The sequence below is a fragment of the Tachypleus tridentatus genome, chromosome 8 (genome assembly GCF_004210375.1).
Source record: "Tachypleus tridentatus isolate NWPU-2018 chromosome 8, ASM421037v1, whole genome shotgun sequence".
Classification (NCBI taxonomy): Eukaryota; Metazoa; Arthropoda; class Merostomata; order Xiphosura; family Limulidae; genus Tachypleus; species Tachypleus tridentatus.
Genome location: NC_134832.1, coordinates 99,465,191 through 99,487,051, shown reverse-complemented (window position 1 = coordinate 99,487,051; position 21,861 = coordinate 99,465,191). Strand labels below are relative to the sequence as shown.

Below are 21,861 nucleotides of genomic sequence, written 5' to 3'. Positions count from 1 at the left end.
TTTTACAGGAAAACATTGTTAAACTACATACTGAAAATGTTTGTTCACAAATCTTTTTTTTCTTCTTCTTTATGATGCTTAAAAATAAATTTGTTGCAAGAATTACATGTGATGGAGAAATAAATGAAACTGTTAATATTGATATAAAGTATCACGTAGAAATTCAGTAAAATAAAAAATTAAGTTACAAGTTCAATGACTTTCAATGAAATGCTAATTTAAGGTCTATCCTTATTTGTGGATGTATCTTATGCACTTGAAGTAGATTGAAATATTTTGATGTAAATGTTTAAAAATTGATTAGCATAAATCATATTGTTTGATATTATATTGATTTATTGAGTCAGAAACATGTTAAACTTACTACAGTGTGAGCTAAATCAAATAAACTGTTCAGGAAGACTTACAGTACAAAGGAGCAATGGGTTTGTTAAAACCATAAAGTATTCAAAACACTATATTGATTTTTACAAATTTATTAGACAAAAAAAATTTAATTGTTATTTAAACAATGTAAATACTGATGTTCAAATTTCAGGGATTTGCTACTTACAAAGTGGAAGAAAATGTGGTTGAAAGTGAATAGGAAACATTACATAATTTCTTCTATACTAAGTTTTGAAGTCATTCTCTGTCTTAAGTGTACATGTCACAATAGGGTTTGTGTGTTTAGGAAAAGAGTCTGCTTCGCACCCAAACATCAGTGAAGTACACATGAATGTTTCTTCATTATTATAATCTAAATCTCTCTTAATAGAATGATGAGGGTAAAAGTTTTGAAAAATGGCATTACTAAAACTAGTTTTAACTTTAACATCTGTTTGTTCCCAAAGGCAGTATGAAAGCTTATATGTACTGATTATTATTTTATTATTTGTAAAAATACTTTTTCCCATTATTTGTTTAATTAACTTGTATGTAAATGCTTTTTTAGTGAGTGTTGAATATGTCTATGGAATTCATGTCTTTTTTTTTTTGTTGTTATTTTTTAGCAACATGCATCCTTACTTGGAGGATCTACTTCACAGTCTTGCCCTGTTTGTCACAAAATCTGCATGAACGGAGAAGCCCTGATGGAACACATGCGAATCACCCATAAGGACCCAAATGCTTCAGGGACTCCAAGTAAGAAAACACAGTGCAAGTCCCATACTCGATACGAACTTAAGCAGGCTATCTCAGATGTTGAAAAAAGTCATGTTTCTCATTTCTCTTTGCCTTCTGTGAATCCTACCATATCTTCTATTGTATGCAGTCCCCCAAATTCCTTAAATTCAACTCGGAATAATCATTTGTCCCCAACTTCTCTAGCAGCCCACATGGAATTTACAGGTCATCCTGCTCTCAGTGGGTTACTAGCTAGGCAACAGTTAATTACAGGGCATTTCTTAGTCCCACCAGTTACTTCTTCCTCTTGTGCTTCCTCCCAGCTTCTTCAATCCTCCTTGCAAACATGCCCTCAACCTTCTTTTTTAAACATGCAATAAGTAGATAAGAACTACTCATTAAAGCATGTCAATAGAAATTTCTTGAATTGTAAGTGGTTCAATAGGTGTATGACTGTGTAGTAATTCATCTTGTGCAATATATTTCCTCATCTTAGATATGAACTTGAGACATTGAAGCTAAAAGGTTAACCTGCTAGTGCTTAGTAATAAGTTACTTTGTAAAAACTAAAACTACTACATTCTTCCCTTCTCAAACAAACTCATCAATGGGTCTAATTTCAGGATCTCAAGATGGCACCACATTAGATGTAAATGTGATAATTAATTTTTCCATGACACATGTATTCTATCATAGATTTGAATCCAAAACCTGTCAAATGCCAGGCAAGTACACTACCTGCTCAAACTTCTACATCTATAACCAGTCTTGAGATAAGCTGTCACTTGTTGTTTTGGTTTTAAAGGCATAACTAATACACAAGTGCTTTTTGTGGCTGCATACACAATTTCTAACTACATTGTTCATATATCAATGTTAATGTTAATCATTACAAATCAGGAACGCTTAAAACTTGTTGCAAATTTTCTTAAGAAATGCAAATCTTATAATCTAGAGATACTATTACAGCTTGATCAGATTCTGTCATAGGGGTATCATTTTGCCTATAAAATAATTTGTTTATAAGTCTTTTATCATTGACACACATGTATGTGTAGCCCTGATTCCAATAGCTTACTTACCTCCTCTTGAAAGATTAGCTATTTTTGTTAGTGCTGCCCTCTATATGCAAACTTTTTTCTGCATGCAAGGATTTTGGTATTTGTAAGATTCCAGCATCTCTCATGCAATTCATCATGCATCACCCCTTCATCAATAACAACATGTGGTTTCTACACTCCTCTACCAAACTATCTCATTTCATTTTGGCAATATTTGAGTTCAGATGTACTCTTTTGTTTGCTTATTGCAGCATGTTTGACTTTGTTTTTCTCACAAAGTGGTGGCTTTTTGACTTAATTTATTTATTCAACCACATTCATATTTATGTCAATTCCATTTGCTTTATTTTTGTACTTGAGTTCGGTTAGAACTTTCTGAGCAATGTATTCTGAAGTTAGCCTCATCACTTTGGGGGTTAAAACAGAGACTAATGTCTGTCTCAGACCTTGGGGAATTTATTTGCTTTTATACATCAGGAGATCAAACATTACATAATCCAACTTTATACCTAGACTTTGCCACAGGTCCTACTAAAACTGCTGAGTTTTTGTTGTCTAACAAAGAATTTGATCGTCTTTTTTCCCATTTCCAACCTGAGGAGTCTCCTAGGCCTAATTAGGTCTTCTCAGATTTTGTTTCAGAATTATGATTTTTTTTTTCTGTCTCCTATTTCTTATTAACTGCATTCTTTCTAATTACATTAATGATCTTCCTATCCTTTAGGTTTTTCTCCTTCCCTTGTTATTCAGATTCTTGCTGATCCATTGACCTTTCAGTTACATGATGGAATTGTCATGTTATCTTCCTAAGTGATTCTGATTATTCTATTTTTTTCATGTCATCATGCTGTGTATTCAATTATAGATCAACAGTTAACTGTTTGGCTACTTTTTTACCTTTTTTTTGGGGGGGGGGAGGGCTCTTGAATCATATGTCTATCTTCCACATATCTGATATCCTTACTTGCTCTTACTCTTACCAACTTTTTTCAGTGTCCTTCTTACAAACACTTACCTCTGAGGTTGTCTGCAAAATCCTGTGAGATTTCTGGAGATACCCTTGTTTTTCCTTTTCCAACTCATTCTGTATCTCATCTTCAGATCTGGTGTTTTACTACATTGTTTCTTGTTGTTGAGACCTTATCAGTCATGATACTGCATTGGCTCATGTGTGTTTACTCTTCTCTTAGATATTATGTATAGCCCCAATTCTGGGATACTATGTAATGATACTGTCTCAAATATTATTAAGCCTTGGTTAACTTTGTTCCAACAACATTCCATCTTTTCAAATACTGTAGCTCATTTGTTTCTGTTGGAGTCTCATATGTCTTCAATCTCCATTTCTTTCCACTCCTTTTGTTACTCCTTTCCCAGTTTCCTTCCCTCCTCCTTGAGATCCTGTGACCTACCAGTATCTGTCAGAAGTGGTTAGGGTATTTCTCTTGTAGCAGACAATTGTTCTCCTTGCTTTAAGAGGAATTATTTCTGCCTTTTTTGTTATCCCTATGAAAACCAGGTTTGGTGGCTGGTAATCAATTTCTCTTGCCTCTATCTTATCATTTCACTATCTCACTTCAGTATAGAGCAGGGCATTTTCTCAAGTTATAAATGACATCAAGGTATGTCTCCAAACTTTGCCTGCATGTACAGCTATCTAGTCTTTATTTTCATTTTGTCCATCTTGAGGTGGTTTACCAGTTTTGGGCCCTTCCCTTCAGATTTGCTTTAGCACCTTACACATTTTGTCAAATTATCTGAGCTTTTGCATGAAATTTCCATTGCTCAGAGACAGTGATTTCATTATTACATGAATGGCTTGCTTATTCTGGCTCATTCCTAACAGGAACCAGTCAATTTTATGGCAGTTACTTTCTGTGGTGGCTTAGGTGGTATTGTGGTTCACAAACTATGGAACCTTGATCAGGATCCTCTTTCCACCCTTAATTCTCTTCTTCCTTCCATACAAGACAACCTGCATTGGTGACTGGATGAAGCTCATACATTGGCTGATGTGTCACTTTCTTCCAGGTATTTGGGCCTAAATCTTTTCATGGTCACATCCCTTTGGGGATGATGAGTATGGGTCAACCCCCAGGGAACTTTGAGCCATTGATCTGCAAATGAAAGCAATTTGCTTTTCACTGTTATCATACTTCTGTCCATATGTTTGGCCCTACATTATTTCCTTCTTCTTGGTCAACATTGTATGAGGAAAACTTCATCAGACATTTATACAGTGTTAGTGCATATTGCCCACTTAAGGGACACATGGTCCAGAAATTTATGTTTCTAGACTTTGGATCCCTTATTCTGAAACTAAGTACATCATATTTGCATTATTGTATGTCATGTGTTGGCTGCTTTTAGTCTCATTATGGATCATTTTTTGAGCCTCAACCAGATATATCCAACAAAGTAGATATTACATCCCCTCATTTTTTGGGATTTTTAGCATTGGTGAGGATCTCCCCAAGGGGATATCTTTGCTAAGTGCCTCAACACTAAGTTGACTTATATTGGTTACCTGTCTCTGGCAGGCAATTCCTTCAACCTGAATTGGTCATACACATATCTTTATGTAGACCAATCCATCCCATTACTTTTTCAGGTGATTTCTCTTGTCCACTCCACTCATTGTTAAGTCTGTCTGATTGCTCCCTCATGCCCACCTCAGCCTTGGTTTTCAAGGTTACAGTTATTGTTTCCCTCTGCCCCTTATCCTCTTGTTCCTCTTTTCTTTGTCAATCTCTATCTAATGTCCTACATCCCAACCTTCACTTTCTGCTTCTTCACACCTAGCCTTCATCCACTTCTTGGTAAGACAATTTGGTTTCCCATGTCTGGTCACCTCCTTCTTAGCTATTTTCAGCTGTACATCTTCCATGGAAGTTTACCTAAACTAAGGGAACATAGTCCACAGTTGGACTTCTGGGAGATTTTTTACTACCAAGTCTAACATTGTTCACATGGTAATTGTTTTTCACATAGCTAATTGACCATGTTTCTATGGTCTCTTAGCTTTCTGGATATCGGGTGGCTATTTACCTAATATATTTAATTTTCTGATACCATAAGGTTTTTACTTTTCTATTATTATACTGCTTTTACTTTCCTTCCAGACACTTCTCTCTCTGGCATCCTACCATTCTGGATATGATTATTCATTTTGTCTTACATTTTCTTGATTTACCTCTGTTTGAATCATTTTCTTGTGTTCCATGCTGGTCAGATTTGTTTGCCTTTGACATTTCATACAAGTTTTATTGCTCCATCTGTCTTGTCCTTTATCGTGATTGTTCCTTTCTATTGAAGACTTCAGCAATTTGGGAAGACTGTTACTCCTTTCTCTGATTTTCCTATCCTCTGCTTCCTGTCTTTACTTTCTGCTGAATCTGAGTATGCCTACGTGTCTAACCAGGGCTTTTCATTCTTATATAGTCTGTATTGTTCCCTTCTGGGGTACCTGTTCCTAACTCTTGATCTCCTAGCAATCCTCCTAACATCATCATCTTTCACATTCTACAGTTATCACTTGGGTCTCCATTGTGGTTCCATTGGCTTATCCTTCACTACCTTCTTCCTCTTGGCCTTTGTTTCAGTTGTCCTTCCATCAAATCCATCACATCACTCTTTCCCCCTCTTGTTGTATATGTTGTCTAATAAATGGGATTTTGAAATTTAGCATTTTTACTCCTCCTAGTATATTCATCTCCTGCTATCTATGTCATATTGTGGTTTTATTTTTGTTGGAGTTTTCATCTGCCACTTGTGGCCATGCTTCAGTTTTTGGTGTGACTCAAACTGTCATGTTGCTGTTCATACTTTCTTTTTCTCTGGAGCCTTTATATACTTTTTATCATATGGATCCCACAATAGCAAGTGGTGGCTGACCATGTGTTCCTTAAAAATCTGTACCATACAGCCACATCAACTTCTTTATTTTCCATTGGCTCATGCACTCACTGTTGAGATGGAGGATTCAACAAGATTACTTGACTGTGAATAACTTCATGACATTTTGCTTCATAAACATGCTCATTCCAGATTGTACCATCCTTAGACTGTATGAGTAAAGCAGAAGAGGATTGCTACCCATTACTGCAAAACCTTGAATGAATAGCTCAGTATGGTCTGCTTTTCAAAATAATATTTCGTGGTCCATCATAGTGCTGTCTTTGGTGATGTCTTTCCTCTGGACTATTCACCTCATTATTACTCTCCTTTCCTTGAGTGGAGTATGGGAGTTCTAATCACTTCCCAATTTCAAGTTTCTGGGGTGTTTGGCCTTGGAGATACTCTTTTGTATGAGTTTTACAAAAAGATTGTTTTAACCATTCAGTTAGGAGTAGGGTGGTGGAGTTCTGCTGGTGTAGATGAGACAGAGGAATTGAGCTGTCATGTTGTTGGATGACTTGGCTTTTTGATACTAATTACACAAGCACTAGTCAAACTGTCACCTTACTGGATCATGTGACCTCCTGTTACCACTTAGGCAACTGCAGGAGTTGACCCTGCAACTTACTGGATAATGTGGCCTTCTGATACCATCTACAGAACTGCAGGATGTAGTTGACTTACCAAGTATGATCCAACATGCCATAGCTAATTTACACCTGAGGGCATATCCTTTATTTTCCCACCTACCTCATTGTGGGAATGAATTACAATATATTTGTATGATTATGTTCGCTTTACTACCATATTCTTTCCCATTTTGATGTTCTCCTCTCCTTTCCAGCCTTTTAACTAACACATCCACAACTTGGTGAAGAGTATACTTGGTCAGAAGTGGTGTGTTCCCCTTCTCCTGGTCTTTGGATTTTTCTTTTGTTCCTTCTTACCGGTCCCTCGTTCTTAATGTTGGATTCTAGTTAATCTTGTGAGAGGTGGTAAGTATCATATCAGAAGTTATAATTTTCCTGTACTGAAAATGTATTTCTGATAGGTACTTACCTGTCACTCACATTTCCCAAACTTCCTCCTGACTCTTTTGATGCTGACACATTCTGCCAGATTTCAAAGTAATAATAAAGAAGAGGAGTGAGAGGTAGCCACAAGCGTAATGTAAGCAAGACATGCACCAGTTACTTAAAAAGTTGTGTATGATGATTTGTATGAGAGACATTAAAATATTCTAGTTCCATCATGAGGGAGCAGATGGCTTGTAGCACATATAAAGAAAAGGCTCATATATAGAAAACAGTACTGAAAAAGAGTAGCTAATCTTGTAAGGGAAGATAAGTACCTATTCAAAATAAATTTTCAGTAAAGAAAAAATTATAACTTTGTGGCTTCTAATTATTTTAATTTGTAGTAATAAGAATGTTATTTGGAAATTACCTTATTATATGTGAAAAACTAAAAATTATCTAATGGACCAGAAAATATTTTGCATATTTAATATCGTGTGCAGAGAAAAGTGTTGAGAACTATTTTGTCAGTTTATTTATGCAGTTCTATATATAAAGGCTGTTACTAAAACACCAGTGATCAATTGATAGACATTATATGTGGGAAAAGAGATTCACTATTTTTCTCATTGCTAGGAACATTGTGTTTTCTAGTGTATGCATAGCTCATATACGTTCATTGTTCTTGACTAGTCATGTACTTGTGCAATATTCATGTGAGACTTGATATTGTGGCTCTAAGTTATGTCAAACTCATGCAGAAATATGTTTAACAATAAGCTATTAATGCTTACTGTACTTTTTGGTGCATAAGACATACTTTTTTTTCCAAAAAAAGTAGTCTCAGCCCCCCCCCCCCTCATGTCCTATACACCAAAGGTAGAAAATTTTATGCCCCCCTATGGTGAGTGAGTAGTTTTTTTGTTTTCTTATTGTTTAAAAGTACCACATCTCTTTTTCTTCCCCAAAGTGTGTAAACTGTAATAAAGGAATTAAAAAAATGTGATGTAAACAATTACCTTAATGACATCAAAGATGATATTGTTTGAGGACAAGTGAGAGTGAACTTTCAGAACTTGTTTTCAGTAATGCAAATGAAGATTTTGAAAGTTTTTGTAATGAATCAACAATGTTTTGATGTAAATGTATGAAACAATCATATTTTATTTTATTATGGACACTACTTTTGAAGTATTTTAAACAATAATATTATGCTGATGTTGAACAAATAAATAAATGATAACTGTGGAAAATATTTTTTTTTATGAAGATAGCCTTGAAAATGGGGGTGCATCTTATAAACCAAAGAGTACGGTAATTTGAGAATGCCACAAAATGATATAGATGTGGTTTTTTTTTAAGTATTTAGTATTTTAAGATATTTATTAACAGGTTAATAAAACATTAAACACTTTTTAGTTATACAGTTTCTATGCTTGAACTTCAGTTTAACTATGACATTATCGATGTAGTTTTAACTTTTGTAAGATGAGGGTGACTAGGCTACTGAAGGTTAAATTATGATGCTCTTATATATGATGTGTAAAGTTAAGTTACACATAGAAACTGGTATATATGATATCAAGCTGTTATGATTGTTTTTTGTGCTGTATAACAGACAGAATGGTTATGAAAGCATCTTACATTATATAGAGTGAAATATGTTGTTTGGTGCTTGAAATTTTATTATTATTCTCTGGAAAAATGTGTGTGAATTCATGTACAGGCAAGTTCCAAGTATATTTTCATCGTAGAAAGTATAACATATTTTATACCATACTGCTTTTTATACTAATAGTTTAGCAATAATTTGTGTGTGTGTGTGTTCTTGAGTGTATAAACAAGGATAGGAAGTTTAGGAAGTAGATGAATTTTGCCTAGATAGTTTTATCATTGTAAAGATATTTCATTTAATGTATTTCTTTATGCAATTTTTAATGTCAAATTTTAACTTGTTCTATGTAGATCTGTTTTATAGAAGTAATTCAAGCTATTTACTGTTTTATTTAATGGAGTTAAAATCTTTTTTTTTTCTGATGATGAATATATATATATATATCATTCATTGAAAACTAACAGGTGAATCAAACAACTTTTTTTGGTAAATGAAGTGATACTTTTCTTCTAAGTGTTAATTCTGTCTCAATTGTATATTATTGTTTATTACATTACAGTTTAAAACTTTTTTACTTCTTTCATGATTCAACCAGTGATTAAATTAATTCCCTTGGTATCTGTAATAGGTGTACATAAGTATATTTATACTTATTCCAAACTTTTTGTTTCTAATTTTAAACTATCCATAGGTTCTGGTTTTATAAAACAGTTCTTTTATGTGTATGAAACTTAATTATAGGAACAAATTGAATCTATTAAATAAAAACTACAATAAATAAAGTCATAGAATTATATTATAATCATACTAATTTGTTTTGATATTTCCTCTTATTAAGGAAATCTCTAACTGTAGATGAATGGAGTTACAGAGGTTGAGTAAATTATAATAAAATGATTTTGTAACCTGACCATGTTTCCACTTCTGATAACACTGCTTGAAAACTATTCATCTTGATAATAGCCCTACACCATAGATTTCATTGCAAATGGCTTTGTTCTAATACTGTTATGTCTAAAGTGTTTGTTATGTCTAAAGTGTCCCTCCACTGTTTGTTTTCTGTAAGCCATATTTTAACAGTCTGGACTCACAGAAGTTAGTAGGAGCTGTATCTGGTAGGTTAATGTATGGGATAGCAAGAATAATCAATTCATGCACCAGCTGGTTGAATGGATCAGTTGTTGAAGCAACTTGTGGCACTGTTCCAGAAGGAGAACCTTCTGGATTTTGTTTACTGCTATTTCATGTAGATGGTTTTTTACAACTGATATTTGTGTTTGAGGATTCTTGTGAACTTTGCCTAACATGGGTGGGTTATGATATATTACAAGTCTGTTTCTGAATGGTTTTTGTACCAGAATGATCCATATTCCTTCATTTTCCAATGGCATTAAATACAAAGGATGACCTCATCATAAAATTTCTAAATTCCCAATTTGTATATGATGTGAGTGTGTGAATATTTTCCATAAAAAAAAAAAGCTGTTACACACCCTTCTTAAAAGGTGTATATTCTTGATTGTATCACATTTCTTTTGAAGTGCAAAACATTGTAAGATTGTAGCTCTGATATATGTTCTACTGACACAACTTTATATCAGCTGTGATTTTCACATGCCTTGTTAATTATATATTCAAGATTGTTTTAATGTAACATACTCAACCCTCTGTATTTATTTGAGGTTTTTTTTCTCAAGAGCTGTAATTTATGAAAAACCAAATATCAAATGAAAGATGTTCTCTACTGCATGATATACATGCAGCTTATAAAATTGGAATATTATTTTTTAATTACATTAGGTATTTTCTGTAAACATCTTTTATGGCTTACTGTCTAATTCTATTGCTCAGAAGGTTCAAAATCCCTTTGGAATTTTTTATTTTCTGTTGTTTTTTTCTTTATCTAAATATCACTTATTGAAATTAAAATAAAATCAAATCATATATATAATAAAATTAATTGTTAACATAGAATTAACACCTATATATTATAGGAGAACCTTTTTTTCCACCCTTGCAGTTAAGATTATTAATCAGTAATTTTAAGTCCTCCAAATTTGAAAGATTTCAGTAAGTACTCTTTTTATTTAAGTAACTTCTTCAACAATATGTTATTGTGTAAAGAATTACAAGCAATAATTAATATAGAGTAGTCAAGTACTTGACATTGTGCAGCTCTGCCATAATTGATTTTTAATCATTAAGTGCACAGTTATAGCATATTGTATCATTCAGTGCTAAAAATATTATGAGAATGTAAAAGATGACAGTTACTTGCACTATCAGATTAAGTGTAATTAAAAGAAACTTATAAATGTTTTTCTTCATGATGAGAAACTCACTTGCAATAACAATGTATCTCAAAACAGCTGGTTATGGGTATTAACACTTTTATTGATAAGAAGAGAACAACACAAAAAACACCTTCACACGTTTTTGGACACTTCAAATCAAATAAACACAACATAACCATAGAAAACACCCAGATATTAAGTAGGGAAACAAATATAAACAAATGCAAAATCAAAAAAGCCCTACTTATACAACAACCAAAACCAAACTTAAACCAATATAAAGGAACATATCTATACCTATATTAATTAATAAATTAACATCCACCTGCAACGCCCCCTACAATCTCATACCTGTTTATACTCTCGTCCCTAAGATGTGTCCAGCAACAGTCACTTTCAAACTTTCTCTTTCTTAACCTGAAGATTACCTGGTAAGGTCAAAACGTTGTTCTCTCCTTATCAATAAAAGTGTTAATACCCATACCAGCTGTTCTGAGGTACATTTTTACAAATGTTTTGTTTTACAAGTTGTAACAAATTATTATCAAAACATATTAATTTTTCTCAAACTTTCAAGCCTAGTATCTTATTTGGTAAAATATAACGTTTGAAGACAAAAATGTAAGAACTTTAAGGTAGTGTAAGGTAATTTTTGCATCTACATTTTTAAATTTCTTTTAACCTTCAGTGCTATATTCAAATGAAGCAATGTTTTGTACACTAACAGCTTAAAATACAATTAGTTTGCACTTCACTTGTTTCTCTCAATAACTGAGTAATATTAAGTGTATGTATAAATTTTTATGCAAATATTGTCAAGTATCTTAAATTGCTGCCTAATTAGTACTACTTTTTACATTGTAATCCCCAGTCAAAATTCTCCTGTTGTGATATTTGTCCACTATGAAATTTCTATGTAATTTGCAACAATTGCTCTTGTTCAGAATGTTTGTCACCTGAATTTTGAAAAATTGGCCCTAAATTTACTGTATCTACCATATTTTAAGGCATCCACCCTTTAAAAAATGAAACTGTCTTAGCTAAAAGTGATTCTTTATATATACTATAATTAATACTTGTATCTCATTGTGCTACCATTCTTACCAGTAAGTACCAAAAAGGATGATTCATCAACATTATAAATTATGTTCCCAACCTTAGTCAGATCCCTTCTGTCTGTCTCTCTTTTCCTTTTTTTCCTAGGAAAAAAACACTGAGAGGCTTTAACCTGTCTTTTATGGCAACCTTTCTATTCCAGGTGTTATCCTAGTAGCTCTTCTCTGAACACATTTAGTAAGAATTCAATGTTGCTTTGTTAAATTTGGAATCCAAGACTTAAAATGATACTCAAGGTGATGTTTAACTAATGACATGACATCTTTAGATCTTTGTTCATTATTTCTGTAAATACAACCTAAAATTGTATTTGTCATACCACTAGCAATAGCACAGTACTTGGAAGAACTAAGAGATTGTCAATCAGAACACCAAGGTCCTTTTCTTCCATAACACTGTTTAGGTTATTCCCATCAAAATGATATTTATAACTGAAGTTATGATAACACATATGCAATTATAAGCCATCTACCATTTATTTAGTGAGTTGAGCAAATAAATAGCAGATGGCTTTTAATTCCTTCATCTGTATGATTTATGTTAAAACTTTTCTTCTGCCAAATTTTGCCTATTGTCCTGTTAAACTCACGTTTTCTACTGGAAAATTGATATAGTTTGTTGTTTTCAAATCCTCATTTTCCACTGGCCTGTGAATCTATCATGAAACTAAAAGTTCTGATGAAGTTTCAGGCAAAATAGCAGCTCACAAGCTCTTTCCCTGAACGTTGCCCAACACATACACCAAGAGTTAGTGTTTATTTATTTGAAACATAAATTTAGTAATTATTCTATTTTTTATGGTGTTTAATGCTATTCAATGATGTCTCAAAATTTCTCTGTAGTAAGAAGCATGGTCCTTGCCTCATATTTGAAATAAAAAATGATAGGTATGTAGTGAAAGATTTCAAACACTTGGTTCTCTGTAGGGTTGTAAACCAGTCACTTAGCCAAAGGGATTAAAATTGTATCAAAATATTGTTGGTTATTACACATTTTTGTATGTTGGTTTTAGTTGTCTTTTACATTAAGCCTATATTTTTGTATGATTTGTAGAATATTTAGTGTTAATGCTACTAATTATTCTTCTAGATTATTCAGCAGAGAAGCTGTTTAAGACACTAAATATAAGTGTAATGCCAGATCTATTGTTTGTCTTATTACTTGTCAGCAAGTTGTACTGGTTTTGAAGAATTTCATTCCTCATTGGTTGTCCTGGATAAGTGTAAAATGGAAAGGTAAATACTAGGCTTAAAATAAAGTAAAAGTATAACTTTAACTCTGAATTTTGCAGAAGATTAAAATATGATCTTATTTATTGTTCACTTACCCATGAAAAGCTGGAACAGCTTAAGATGGTACAAACTTAAGTTTTCAATACCATTTTACAATAGTTTATTTGAGCTAATAATTATATTATACTGCAGTAAGCATGAACATAAAACTGTTAAGTATTGAAGAGAGAATCTAAGCTAAGAGAAAATATTTAAATTAATCAATAGGAAACAACTCTTTCTTATGTATTTAAGTCATAAATTTCAACTCTGCTAATTTTTCACTTGTTCATAACTTTTGAGAGATACGATCTTTTGTTGAGAGTTGGTTAGAAAATTCTTAAGTGTTATATTGAAACTACATAAAATCTTCTCTTCAGTAAGTGTTGAGCATCATCAATAACTGTGACTAATGTAGATAATTAGGTCATTATTGAACAGCATGGAGTTACTGAAACAAATCTGTGGTGTGTGTGTGTCAACACCACTTACTTCTGTTTTGATCTTGCTGCTATAAGTTATTAAACATTTAATTTGGTGTAGTTTTTAGACATCTGTACACATTAGCTTTAGGTTAACACTTTCATGGTACTTTTATTATCATATATATATATAATCTTAGGTTTTATGCTTTTTGTCTGTAGTTTTGAGAATGAATCAATGTTGTTTAATTTTTCATGTACGTGTGTTTGCTGTCATTATTTACGTGCACATTATGTTTTTATATTCTAATATTTTATGCTGATTGTGTCCTGACAGTTTTTCATAAATTATAAAACCAGTTTTTTGTTTTCTTTCATTTGTATTTTAATCTTTTTCAATAGTATTTGAGAAAAATCAAAAATAAGTTTTTGTGAAAAGTTGTACCTAACTAATATTTACCTTCATTTACAATTAATCAAAGGACTAGAAATTAAATATATATAATGTCTTAAAAGCTGTACTAGAAAATGGATTTTTGCTCATATTACATTGCCACTTTATATCTTGAGGTTTTTGGTTGGTAGTTTAGAATTTAGAAAACCCAAAGAAGAATAAATAGTAAAAAAAACAACTTGTCTTATGTAAGACCTGTGAGAAATTCCTAAATGCTTTTATACTTGTTTAAAATGATTGAAACATATCACTACTAGTTATATTTTTCTTTAATAAAGAAAATTTTGAAAGTTATACAAGTTAGTTTCAACTGTCAGTACATAGGTGCTAAGAGCAAATGGATGTAGTGTTACATGCTCAAAACCAGTTTTTTATGGCACTCAATAAAAGGTTAATTGATCATGAATTTCATGTGATTCTCTAAAGTACTTTGTTCTTAAATTATTTTAAGGAGAAGACAGATCTTTTATTTATTAATAGGTAACTGATCTAATGAAAGTTGATAACAGTTCCTTATTGTTGGCTGCTGTCAACATCATAAATAGTTACTAATATTTCTGTTTGGTACCCTCAGTGTATCTAAGTGTAGTGTAATAATCTTAATGTACCTTTAAAAAATAAAGTTTTGATATTCTGAATTTTCATTTGTCACAGTCTGATTTAATTACACATTACTGGTTTGCAAACCCTTTGAAGTGTGATCTTTGAACCTTTTGAGTCACAATCAAAGAAAAAAATTTTGTTTTGGTGTAGTATAGATTATATATGCTACACACACACACACACACTAAAGTTGGTTTTATTATTCAGTAAGAGAATGTCTTTCTTTTGATAGTAGTGGTTTATTTTATGGAAATATTAAATTTGCCTATTCATCTTAATAGGGTGCTTCGTAAGTTTAAAATTGAACCATTTTCTTTTGTTTTTGTGATGTTTTAATGTACTGTGGGACTCAAAAGGCTTAATGTGGTTTAAGGTTATAAAATTATGATTATTACCATAACTAGCTCAAAGGGTTTGAGAGTAAAACCAAGAAGAAAATCCTTTTTCATTCCACCTTAAGCCTTTCCCCACTATAATTAGCATTACACCTGCTTGGTGAAGATAGAAGAAAAAATTTGTATTTTAAGGCTTGTGTTAAAACATTCAAACATGAGTTTTTAGTTGTTTTTTTCTAGTATGTTCAAATTAAATATTACATACTGGAATATTATGGACAGGTAATACAAATTACAGTAAATCAGAGATTTTAAGACTATATTATGATTACTTATGTTTGACTTTCTTCAAGATGCTTCTGATTGTATTGCTAACAAATGATTAATAATTTAAGGACAAAGGAATGTTACTTTACAGACAAGTAGCAGATGTACTTCCAACATAGTGTATGACCATGTGTTATTCATACCCAGTTCGATGTTTATGCTCTAAAACTGACAGTTACTTCTGGTAATGTAAAATAAAGTATCTTAAAAATACCCAAAATACCAAAAGGCAAATTAAACATTTCTCTCAATTTTAGTGTTATCATTTTTTATTTTCCCATTAGCTTTTTATGTACTTTTAGACTGCAGCTCTAACTTAAGTGAAATGATGATTTCAGTATTTATTTCTTATCATCATGAAAGTGTGAGTTAGAAAAGTTTTGTTGTGTTTTATTTTTCCTGAAATTTTGTTTGCTAGTTATGACAGAATTTAGTGTTTGAAACAACAACAGTTGCTCAAAAGTTTTTATAATATACATAATTTCTATATTTTAAGATAGTAAGATTAAAAATACTTTTGTTCATTATACAGTTTTATATTACATTTTATTACCTCCAGAACCTTCAAAATACATATCTTAAGTTTTCTGTATCCCTATATATGGTACCTAGTATTTCTTCCTCTACCATTTCATTCTTAATTATCTTAATATGTGCTTCTAGCAAGAACATTTAATTTACATTATCTTTCTTTAAAACTATTGTTGAAAAGGATTTTTGTTTTAAATAAATAGTTCATTACAGACTGGACAGTAATAAAAGGACATAGCAGTTGAGATACTAGACTGCAATACAAACCTCTTGCACCATTTTTACTAATGAAAGAAAAAAACAGCTGTTCTGTAAAGTTAACATTTTTACAGCTGATACAAGGGTTTTATCACATGATCAGGTTAACTTGAAGTTGTCTCAAGATTTTGTACACAAATTTTTATACATTAAATTTAGTCATAACTTGTGAACAAAATTTTAGAATAAACTAAAATTTTATATCTGACACTTTCATAATGATAAGAAATAGATAGAAATTAATTCATGTTTGACTTAACTTAGAACCACAATCTAAAAATATATGAAAAGCTAATGTGAAAATAAAAAAAAACAATAACACTAGAAGTAAGAGAAATGTTTAATTTTCATGAATAATTTAACTTTAGGTACTTTTTAAGATGCTTCTTTTTTACAATGCTATAAGTAACTGTCAGTGTTAGTAGTGCATTTTTCATGACCAGGTCTTCCATATAAGATCTGTGAAAGAAGGCTCTACTTCCCAGTTTTTAGGCAGTTAAATTCTCCTGACCACAGTGATACTTATGACATTTTTTAATGCTTTTGTCCAAAAATACTTTTTATTATCATGCTTCATGTTAAACATGTGTAATTAGAATCTTTTTGTGCATTCTTGCCCTTTATTGATTTTTTTCTCAGCATAATTTCAGTGTAACATGGTCTTTACTGCCTAAACTTTTGCACAAAACAAAATTAAAAAGAGTTTGTATTTAAATGTTTATTTCTCTTTTATTATCATTGATCTGAGTATATTATAAAGAAAGGTAAGTTTTTCATATAATGGAAAACAGATTCATGTATTAAAGTCACTAAATGACCTAATCATCACAAACCTTTTTGAATTTAGTTCCCCGCTGGTACAGTGGTAAGTCTTCAGATTTACAAAGCTAGAATCAGGGGTTCGATTCCCCTTGGTGGACTCAGCAGGTAGCCCATTGTGGCTTTGCTATAAGAAATGCACACACTTTTTGAATTTAAATGATAACATGTAGCCAAAAGCTTTTGTGCTAATGTTTGGCTTTATGGAAGATCTTGTTTTTGATATATTAAAAATTAATTATATTGCAGTCTAATTATTTTTAAAACTAAGTGCATGAATTCAAAGTATCTTTTGTTCTGTCATTAACTTGTGAAAAAAGGAAAATTACAGAAAGAGGCTTGAATTTGATCTAAGTTTTACAATGTAAAAGAAGTCTTACAGAAGTATATGTTTTACAACAAAACAAAAGTGATTACAGCATATTTCTTGTAAGTTATTACAATTGACTAAGTGTAAGCTATAGTTAGTGTATAGTTTTACTTGGATTGTGTGTATGATAAAATAAACGTTACAATATACATGTAATGGATGAATATTTGAACTGTTTATAATTGTTAAAAACAAATTTTTGCTTACTCTGTAAATAGATGTTTCTTTGTATCATGTTGCACATACATAGGTATTGTCTTTTTTTTGCTGTTGTTATTTTTAACCTTGATGAAAGCTGTGCTCATAGGAATAAGCTATTATCCAAAACTTTGTATTCCAATTTGAGGAAATTGTACCTCCTTTTAATAATATGAGAAAATGCTCAACTAGAAAGTGAACACAATAAACTCATTCTTCTAGGTTTTACTGCAGGTTTGTTTTCAGCCCGAGGCTACTTTGTAAGCTATCCACACTATGTCCATTCTAGGAAATCAAACTTTAGGATTTAGCATTGTGAAACACCTTCATTTTCAGTCTTAAATTTTTCTTTAGATAAAAGTGTGGTGATCACAAAGTAAAAATAAAGGTATAAATATTTATAAATCTTAGAATGATTTTGCAATATATATTGTGTATGTTACCATTGTAAATATTAGATTTGGTATAATTAACATTTTCCTTAAAATTGGTTTCAGATTTAACATTTAAAAGAGCAATTGTATTTGTAAGTGACTGAATAATAGTTTTTGGATTGTTCACAATACAAAGAATTAAGGTATGACTTAACTGGAAGACTATTGGTGTAAAGATATAGTTAATTTAGAACATGCTTGGTTGATTGTTTTTCTTTCCATCACAAAAGCTCTTGTTTACACATTTGTCAGTTTGAATGTTCAAAGTATACTAATACATTAGACTGTGTTATTAAAAATAGTTTACCCAGAATTATATGACAAGGTGGTTAGGGTGCTCATCTCGTAATCTGAGGGTTGTGGGTTCAAATCCCCATCCCACCAAACATGCCCATCCTTTCAACCATGGAGGCATTATGTTGGTTGGTGAAAGAGTGTCCCAAGAGTTGGTGGTAGCTGCCTTCCCTCTAGTCTTGCACTGGTAAATTAGGGAGAGAGAGTGCAGATAGTCCTCGTGTAACTTTGCACAAAATCCAAAAACAAACAAACAATTACCCATAATTAGACTAATACTGTAAGTATGGATAGAAGCAAAACCTAATAATTTAGGAGTGATGTGGATTTTTGTTTCTCTAAAGGAAGTGTAGCAGTTTTATGTTGGATTTGAATATTCAAAATCATTCTCTTATAGCTAAAGTGAATATATATGTATCTTTGTGTGTGTATGTAGAAAAAAACCCAAAAAGAAACATTTTCTTAGACATTACAAGTAAAATAAATAAAATCATTATAAATGTAATAAAGCCACTTTTTGTAATTTATTATATTTTGTTAGTTATTAAAACAATTTTATTCAAGCAGTTTTGACAACAACATATGGTGTTGTACTAAACAGCAAAAGATTGTATAAAATATATACATTTTTAGTAACTGGAAAATGACTTTATTTTGAATGTTAACAAAATTTAAGGCAAAAAAATGTAGTTATATTTATATAGTAATCAAATTTTCTTTAGTTATTTGACTACATTACATGCATACTATTTAGAGATTCTGTGAGTTTGAGTGAGGTGAACAACTAATGGATTATCATTTTGATTATGTTTGTGCTTTTATCTGGGATCACTGCCTGCAGTTATGGAACAAAATGATAACTTTATAGGTCAATGTTTACATTTATTTATGTACCAAACAAATGTAAGCAGTAACAAACTATTTCTAGGTTGTGTTTGTTGCTTTTATAAAATCAGGCTTTCAGAAAAGATGTCAAAATTGGTGATGAGTCATTTAAGTGGGATGACACCTTACCAAGTTTAAGGTAGCTTTAACTAATGTGAGATCTGGTTGGACTTAATGCAGTGTCATGTTATTTGGCTCATCCATATTTTATTATAAGAAACGTTTACTACAATACGTAATTATTATTCTATAGAAAGTAATATTCATTTCTGTGTTTACTTATACTTTCAAAGACATTCTTTTCTGATGATTGGTATTGGTCAAAATAGCTATTACTATACTGGTTATAGAAATACTTTTTGTAACTAAAATGAATTAGATGCTATATTTATAAAATTGAATAGATGGTTTGTATGAGCCTTACAGAGTTCATGGGACTGCGGGAAAGGCCACACCTTGTTAAGATAGCCAGCTAGGATTAATCATTAAGATGCATGAAGAAGAATAAATATCAAGGTACAGTAGCTTTAAATACTTCACATGCACTTATTCTTACTTTTGTAAAATTATAATTATACAGTTTCCTATGATTTGAAATATTTGCATGTTTATCTGAAATGTGGACAACAATTTTAATTCACATAAAACTTACTTTTGACTATGAATTGTACATTGTTTAAAAAAAATGGAAGGAGAAAAATCAAGTAAAATAAAAAAAATATTTGAATCTGATTACTTTTTCATCAGTACACAAACTTGTATTGTTCTCTTCTCATAAAGAAAAAATTTGCATTTCAGTCTTAATCTGGATTTCAGAGTAATCCATTACTATTCGAATTGTTGAAAATGCTGATTTTCTAAAAATATTCCACAGAAATGAGACTAAACTCTCTCAAATGAAGTCAAAAATGTTTACCAGTGTGCATTTTTAAAATAGAAATATCCCCCCCTGTGTTTTTTTAAAACATCAAAAATTAGAATAATCTAAATAAGACAATAAAGTATGGTCAGTTACTTTTTGAATTTAATTGAGAAATATATGCACACACACCCACACTTCAGTTTTAATTGTAATTGATATGTTTGAAATATTTTTTTTCCGTTTTCATTTTATGTTTTGAATTACTTTTAGTTTTACTAGCATTTTAAATGGAACTAAATCAAAATTTTCTGATTTTTCTTTTATAGGTGGCCTGCCCTTTTCCATAAACTCTGATGGTTTCTTTATCTTTACTTTGAAATAAAACAAAGATAAGTTTTGAAAAACATAACTAATACATAATCATGTCAGTTTGCTAAATTGATTCTATTATAGTAGAAATACAGTCAAATGTTATCATTATTTGTAATGTAAAAAAAAGTAAATCATAGTTCAAATAATACAAAAATTATAAGAGATACTTGGATAGAAAAAACCTACATAAACCACATGTATATGTTCATGACATACATAACTATGTGATAAAGTTAAGTTTGTTTCAATAGTACAGAATATATATAATTTAACATAAGTTTAGTAAATCTTTCTCATAATCATAACCATCCAGCAGTAATGTAGTTTCTAATTTTGCCTATTAGTTATAAAGTTATCATCCAAGTAAAAGGAGGTAATAATCATAGAAACATATTTCTAAGTGAGTTTAAAAAATTCTATAAAATTAGCAGAGATTATAGAGCAGGAGTCTGTCTAGTAATTAAGATATTCAGTTAAGAGTATGACCATCTTTTATAATACTCTTCTGTTAATGACCAAAGTTAAGAACCTAAACAATTAGTGAAAATAGTTTTGGTAATACCACATTCTAATTTTTATAACATATGGAATAACATACATAGTACCTAGAAAAGAACAACACTATGGTGCAAGCCACATAAAATTATTTGCATTCTTAAAAGTGAACTAATTGTCTTTTGATACTTCCCAACATAAAAGGATTGTATTTATTATTGGAAGATTGTTCATTTATTTATCTTTATTGTAGGAATTATTTTTTTTATGTGTATATTTTGAGATAATTTAAAATTTTCTTTTTACTTTGATTGGTAAGTTTGTTAATTTTAAGATTTATGACAAATGCTGATACAAATAACTACTCATGGTTTCTCACCATATTTTGTTATTGCTTCGTTTTTAATTAATAAAAACTTTAGTAATGTTAGTACATTAATAAAGTCAAAATATGGGGGAAATTGTCATAGGTATAATTTTCTTTTGCAGACAAGCGTCGGACAACTACTTACCCTTGTCCTGTTTGTGGAAAGAGCTATGTCAATGAAGGATCACTGCGAAAACACATCTCCAGTCATCCAGAGTCAGCTTCAACTAACTCATCACTACGAGTTTGGCCCTGTTCTGAATGCCAAAGTGTATTCACCCAAGAAAGTGGTCAGTATATTTAAATAATGATTACATATAAAAAAAATATGATGTCAGTCTTAGGTGTAATTTAAATGTAAAGGTTTTACTGAACTACATTTGTACTATAAACCCTTTACCTATCAACATAATCAACTTAATTTGAAACTTAAATTTGCTTTCTTGAAGTCAGAAATG

General features: G+C 31.1%; 1 protein-coding gene across 8 annotated transcripts in view; it reads left to right on the top strand.

The window, feature by feature from the left end:
- Window positions 1-21,861, top strand: part of LOC143223043 (uncharacterized) — a 409,689-nt gene that overhangs the window by 374,227 nt on the left and 13,601 nt on the right. For 6 of the 8 annotated variants that reach the window (XM_076450437.1, XM_076450438.1, XM_076450436.1 and 3 more), the window contains 2 exons: window positions 993-1,125; window positions 21,526-21,693. In XM_076450437.1, coding sequence (XP_076306552.1) covers window positions 993-1,125; window positions 21,526-21,693 — 301 coding nt within the window. Of the gene's footprint in view, window positions 1-992; window positions 1,126-19,711; window positions 19,824-20,495; window positions 21,502-21,525; window positions 21,694-21,861 lie in introns of those variants that run through there. The other 2 variants (XR_013012632.1, XM_076450439.1) reach the window with 2 other exon arrangements.